This window comes from Oryza brachyantha, chromosome 3, assembly GCF_000231095.2.
Source record: "Oryza brachyantha chromosome 3, ObraRS2, whole genome shotgun sequence".
Classification (NCBI taxonomy): domain Eukaryota; kingdom Viridiplantae; phylum Streptophyta; class Magnoliopsida; order Poales; family Poaceae; genus Oryza; species Oryza brachyantha.
In genome coordinates this window covers 8085591-8092111 of record NC_023165.2, presented here as the reverse complement: position 1 = coordinate 8092111, position 6521 = coordinate 8085591, and the positions used below count along the sequence as shown (strand labels likewise).

Genomic DNA, 6521 nt, shown 5'->3' with positions numbered 1-6521 from the left:
TATGACAAGCACATAGTTAGCTTCATGAGAAAATATTACACAGATGCTGTATAGACAAAGGATTGATTAATCTTATTACACATTCCTAGCCAATGGAAGCTAGGAAAATAAAAATGCAAAGTCAGCTAAGACATATAGTCGTGTAACGTGTATTATTGTACAATTGAAAAGGCAATCAACATGCAGTCTTCGCGGCCTATAAATACACCGCCTCGGCTCGTCGTCTTCCATATACACGCTTCCAAGAAACGGCTCGTCCTTCCGTCTCTCTCCTTTTGCCAGTAGCTATTCTGCTCGATCGATCAATGGCTTACGGCAAGAGGTCGCGGCAGCAGCAGGCCGATGAGGCGGCGTTCAGCCTGTTCGACAGCAGCGACATGGCGCGCATCCTGCTGCTCTTCTCCGGCGGCGGCGGTGGCGGCGCGGCAGCGTCGACGGCGGACGTGTCGTCGGCGCCGGAGCGGATGTTCGAGTGCAAGACCTGCAGCAGGCAGTTCCCGTCCTTCCAAGCGCTCGGCGGCCACCGGGCCAGCCACAAGAAGCCCCGCCTGGCGGACGGCGACGCGGCCGCCGAGCCGGCCAGGCCCAAGGTGCACGGGTGCTCCATCTGCGGGCTCGAGTTCGCCGTCGGCCAGGCGCTCGGCGGGCACATGCGGCGCCACCGCGCCGTCATGGCGGACGGCGTCGGGCTTGGCCTCAGCCTCGGCGTGGGCGTCATCGGGCAGAACGACGACGACGACGGCGGCAAGAAGAAGGCCGCGCCCGCCGCCGAGCTGGTGTTCGACCTGAACGTGCCGGCGTTCGAGGAGGAGCCGGATCGCACCAGGGCCAGGCCGGTGGGGCTCGCCGTTGACTTTCCCGTGGTGGTTGACTTCCCGTGCTAATATTAACACGGAGATTTACTTCTCCATACAAGTTTTGAAATTAATTAATTTTACAATTTACATTATACGCTGCCCGAGAAGTCAACCCTGGAACATTAGTTAGAGAGATTCCGTCTTACATATTTTTTTCCCCTGGAAATGTATTCGGATGGTTAATGCTTCCAGGGTCTATATATTGTATTGTTTGACTTATCGCGGTATCTTCCTGTATTTTTATTCTCTCACATTACTTTCGGGAAATTTTTTTCCTGGACTTTGTGGATTGTCCATCATATATTCATATAGATGTAAGCTATTACCACCGCCGTTCATTTTCAATTGACACCATTAACCAGTTTGATTTTATCTTTGATCAATAAAAAAATTAAGTTATGATAGTTTGTTGAATATAAATAGTATAGATATATTTAGCATAATACTCCAATATATAATATGAATAATCTCTAGTGTCCATTAAAAAGGAACATTTGAGTACCATAGGATGCTTCATTTCTAACTCGACATGGCCTTTTACCAGAGGACCACCTTGACATATATTGACAAAATTTTATATTATTTTTTGCTCTTTTTGAAAGTAATTATAAAAAATGATAGGTTCTAAAACTTATTTAAAAATAGACTGTTTTGCTCCACGTCATACTTAAGGTGTTAAGATTTTCTCGACACAAACCTTGCTGAGTAAATGCGGCCTCAGTTATCTCAGCGCTGATTCCGTGGCAAGGAGAGGAAGGACATTCACGCCGCCAGGAGTTGCGCCGAACAAATTGTTCATTTTAAAAATATTTTTTAAACCTATTTATTTCCATAATTTGTTTTCGAAAAGAGCGCAAAAAAACCAGACATATTGGCATGCCAGTGCTTGTTGTTTTTTTTTAAACCTTGATTACGTAAGAGACGCATAAGTGTGCAACAACACGTACGTGCATAAACTCACATGTATACTCTTTTTAACACACGCTCAAGTAAAATACATTCTAACATTTTTTTTAGTGAATCATTCTAATAATTAAAATGTCTAATATAAAATACTATCATTGAAGTTCTGTGAAAACATACCATGCGCAATATGTGCATAATTGACGTTACTGGGGCTGCTACACATATCACTCGCTATGTTCCAAAATATATACGTATTTGATATGAATCGAGATGAATTAATTGATCAGATATATTTATTAGTAAATGGAGTAGATATTTATATGATATGCATAAATACATACCTTCTTTATTTTATGGTGTATAAAGGGCGTTGTTCTATATTAACAGAAATGGGAAATTATAAAATAATTTTTAAGATTAACACTTTATTAGCCTGAATCAAAAGTGTTATACGTGAACCATTTTAGCAGAGGCTTACTTCCCCGTAGTGGTATACTACCTCCGTCGTAAAAAGGACTTTTATCCTTATCAATTATTTTATTAAAGTTTGGTAAAGGGGAATAAATGCATTCGAAATTAAATAAAGTTTTTTTTGATATAGGGAATATACAATACGGTCTTTGAGTTCACCATAACGAGCCCATGAGTTACAAGCGGAAGCAATCGTGGGCTCAACCCAACTTAGAGAAGGCCCATATTCCTGAGCCCCAAGAGGAAAATATCTCGTCTTCTCTTCCCCTCGCCCTCATCCGCGTCATCCACCTGCGCTTCCGCGTCCGCCCGAGCCCACCCAACAGCTCAAGCGGCGCACGGCCCCTCCCCCCAAAACCCCAAAACCCTACTCGCCCATGGCCTCGCCGCCGCCGCCGCCGCCGCCGCAGCCTCCCAGCCCCTCCTCCTCCGCCGCCGCGGGGACGGCAGGCGCGACCCCGGCGCCGGTGGACGCGCTGTTCCTCCAGAACCTGATGAGCCGCGTCCAGCTCCGCCCGCCTTTCCTCGATACCAACTCCTTCCTCACCCAGGACCTCGACGAGTTCCTCCTCAACGAGTTCGCCGCGCTCTCGGCCGCCGCCGGGGCCTCGGACGATGACGACGAGGACGAGGACGGGGAGGGCTCCGACGGGGAGGCGGTCTCCGGGGAGGCGCGGCGGCGGCGGACGCTGGCAAGGGAGGAGGCCAAGCTGGAGAAGGAGATCGTGCGGCTCGTGCTCGCCGGGGAGGCGGAGGAGGCTCTCAAGCCCAACTCGGGCCAGTCCGTGGCCGTCGGCGACCACCACGTCTGCGTCGGCTTCCACGACGAGGTCGGAGGGGAGTACCGCGTCTGGGAGTGGCACGGCCACGTCATGATCTTCGACGACGAGGACGGCTACTCCGCGGAGTACATCTACGGCAACCACTTCGAGCCGCTCGCTGCCGCCACGGCCAGGGCCAAGAAGAGGGAGAAGGAGAAGAGGGAGAAGGAACTCAGCTCAGGCCTCCGTGATTTGATCGTGGGAGATGGCGGTGGCGCCAATGGCTCCAAGGAGAACGGCAAAGGCGGACAACCCAGGGTAGTGCGCAGGAACGTTGTCAATGCCCCTGCGGCGCCTGCCAGGTAATACTCTTTTAGCTCGACCAGTGTATTGATGGAAGCTAAGCATCAATCCGAGAAACAGAAGCAAATAAAGATTTGATATTTCCTTCTCTTCTGTAGTTGCCGCCGAAGCGGTATGTTTTGTTCTGATCAGAAATGCTCTGTACTTTGCTTCTGTTATAACACACAGTGTACCCTTTGGGTTTTGAGATGGGAATGTTTGTTCCATTTACTGCATATATGCCGTTTATGTGCTTCAATTTTTCTGTTCATGTGAACCTATGTTTCTTGCTCCATCAGTGGATTGTGCACATATGAGTTATGACTATTATGAAGAATTTGGTTCACCCTTTCAATACAAATTGGAATGTACTGGACTCCTAGACCTGAATTCAGGTGGTGGATTGGGGGAATCATACCTCCTGGCTTCTATTTAAGCCTATAAGGGGGGGAGTAAGCGTCACATTTAACATGACTTCGCTTCGATAAATGCAAAGAAACCAGGCATCAAATTTGGTGACTTGCTGTTGTATTATGGTCAATTTTTGTGTGCTTTGAAACTGATTCCTTCTCCTATCATCAATGGTAATTTGGTAATGCAAACTTCAATGTGTCTATGGACACTGGCCAAAAGCGTTGAATAGTTCATTACTGGACATTTTAATCGTATTCAATTGCAGAGGGATTCCCACAGGGAGGACATGAGTATAAACTATAGAGGTGAGTCTGAAACTATGGATTGGTTTGCCGCTTTGCATTTCATCTGTAAATGAAATTTAGATGTATTTCATAAGCTGGAAGATCTTCTGTTTGTTTTCCAATGAGATTTAGATGAACTTCAAAATTTCCATTGCTGATTGGTCATATAGGCTTCTCAAATGTTTAAGCTCAATAATCAAGACCATACATGCAGATGTTAAGTTCACATATGTTTTCCATATTCCAACTACAAGTTTGCATAAAACATCGCTTTTCCATAAGCTATAGATGGGATCAGACACCTGTTGTTCAGAGATCATTGCAACAGCGCACAACAGGCACTCTGTTTCTCTGCCCATCCAGAAAGTTCTGTAGCGTACAGCAGATAGGCCTCATATAGAACAAGTTGGCTTGTTAGGATTTATAGAGAAATTCCCATTTTAGTTGAACCATATAGCGCTGAAATGACTCTCGCATTATTATTTTTCTTTCACCTGACCATCTGTATATCAACAAGACAACAAATAATTGATTCGATCAAGAAGTGAAGTACAGTAGATATATCTATGGAACATTAGATTTGTGTGAAATGAACCATATACTCTTGATTTGGCTAAACAGTTACCGTTTCAACTGTATTCGGGTGAGTAGCACATGAAAACTAGTTAAGAGGCCTACCTCATACGGAGCTGAGTATTTTGTACTTCTTTCCCTTCTTCATTAGCGTATGCTTTATAAGTGTCCGGTGGAATGTGGTATAAATCCTTTTTCACAAAAACATTATGAGGTGTGGCATGTTCTTATGAGCCTGTGGTGTAGGAGATTTTGTGAATGCTTGAAACTTATATTATATTAAACGGCTACTGCCATATAGATCCTTGATTCTTCTGGTGCTATGTGCCAACTGCCAAGTGTAAGCTTTCTAGGCAAAATGGTTTGAATGGCATTGAGTACATTTGCTGTTGTTTTTTGGTTACCTGACTTCCATTAAATAGAGTTTTTCGGTAGGTTTGAATCTTGAAGTGTTTGATATAATAGTCACTATAGTTAATGTGGGGCATGTGTCTTCTGTCATTTAGCACTGTTGAGTCACTTGCATCCTTAGACATTATTGGCAGTTCTAAAACAAATTGGACTGAAACAGCACTAGTTTTGTCTGCTGATGAATCGATCTTTGTGATAAACACAAACTGGGTCAAAGTTGTTTTACTTTTTCGTAATATTGAGCCATGACTTTGAAACAGTTGCTGCATAGATTTCAGATAAAAGCTGCGAACAGTGGGACTGGAACTTATCGGCAGGAACTATTCTAGATTGCGAAGACGGCAGGAGTGAAGACGAGCTTTTGCGTAAAGCTGGCCGCAAAGCATCTAATAAATCAAATCATGGTGATCGCATCAAACAAACATGAGTTAATGGATATCTATATCTGACATTAGAAAGGTAGAGCTTTCTTTTATTGGAATAACTACTCTTTCCCCAGAAGTAACTGCTTTTCCATTGCATTCACATAATCACATGCATCATTTTTGCTTTTGTATTGAATGTGTTGTTTGTTAAGACTTCAGAAACAGCAGTTGCGTATATGTATACGCCGTGATGATCTGGAAATGCTGAATTGAGAAATATAAATCTACACCAGAAGTAACTGTGTTTGACAAATAATATATGCGGCCGTACGTACTGATCGATTTTTCTAAACAAAACCCCCAAATTGGAGCAGTATACCGAACATTGATACTCATGGCTGACACATTTCTGGCTAATGATTCGCGTCAGTTTCCCTATGCTAAACGTAAAAGCTTCTCTCTATATGTAAACACTTGCAAACATTTTCATCTACGTTGAAGGTGATTCCATCTTCCAAGCATTCCACCCTCTCCTGGCATCAGTTTTTTTTTCTTTGCTGTTAAGACTGAGCTTGCAACTCTCTTGTTGCGTCGAGAGTGGTACACATTTTTAGATGGTGACGCAAACATCTTTGAGAAATCGTGCAGGCTGTTGATGCGATGCAAAAGGTTAAACAATTGGCCGGCCCTGCGCCCCCCTAACGGTGTTTGGTTCATGGGTCAATTTATCCCAAATGGCTTTGTTTACTTAATTATATCTCTGAGCTTGAACTAACCCTGAGTCCCTGTCTCCCTGACACGATAAACAAAACCCATGAGGGCTCGAGCAATGGTCAACTGGAGATTCAGAGTTTCAGACCAGCGTCGTCCTACCTGACACTCGTCGACACGGCAGGAAGAGGGAGAGACAAGAGCCTAATCCAAAAACATATCCTTTTTTTCGCTGCCACTGCTGCAAGAATACTAACAGACAGTAACGCGGCTTGCAACAGTCAATCTCTCTGATAAAAAAAAAAATAAACCGAGAAAATTAGTTTCAGTGATGGGATGATTGTCATTAGAGGTTGCAGTAAACTAGTAGTAATCATATCTTCTGCATGTAAAAGAAGTCAAGGCGAAACGGCCATGACCATGAGA

The 6521-nt window shown here is 44.4% G+C and overlaps 2 protein-coding genes across 5 annotated transcripts; both read left to right on the top strand.

The window, feature by feature from the left end:
• Positions 1-252: 252 nt before the first annotated feature.
• Positions 253-1182, top strand: LOC102719281 (zinc finger protein ZAT7-like). The gene has a single exon (XM_040522674.1). The coding sequence runs from the start codon at positions 306-308 to the stop codon at positions 882-884; it is 579 nt and encodes a 192-aa protein (XP_040378608.1). The 5' UTR covers positions 253-305; the 3' UTR covers positions 885-1182.
• Positions 1183-2529: 1347 nt separating this feature from the next.
• Positions 2530-5673, top strand: LOC102718999 (zinc finger protein 652-A). 4 transcript variants are annotated; one of them, XM_040522090.1, is made up of 2 exons: positions 2530-3357; positions 5298-5673. In XM_040522090.1, the coding sequence occupies exons 1-2, from the start codon at positions 2612-2614 to the stop codon at positions 5299-5301; spliced, it is 750 nt and encodes a 249-aa protein (XP_040378024.1). In that variant the 5' UTR covers positions 2530-2611; the 3' UTR covers positions 5302-5673. The 4 variants fall into 4 exon arrangements, with proteins under 4 accessions (XP_040378024.1, XP_006649864.3, XP_040378022.1 ...); XM_006649801.3 differs by having other exon boundaries at positions 5291-5673; XM_040522088.1 differs by having other exon boundaries at positions 5280-5363.
• The last annotated feature ends 848 nt before the right edge of the window (positions 5674-6521 follow it).

Excerpts from the sequence above, each read along its gene's own strand:
- LOC102718999 (XM_006649801.3), top strand. The coding sequence starts at position 2,612 with ATGGCCTCGCCGCCGCCGCCGCCGCCGCCGCAGCCTCCCAGCCCCTCC. Across the intron at positions 3,358-5,290 it reads GCCCCTGCGGCGCCTGCCAG|ATTTCAGATAAAAGCTGCGA; the intron begins GTAATACTCTTT and ends GTTGCTGCATAG.
- LOC102719281 (XM_040522674.1), top strand. The coding sequence starts at position 306 with ATGGCTTACGGCAAGAGGTCGCGGCAGCAGCAGGCCGATGAGGCGGCG.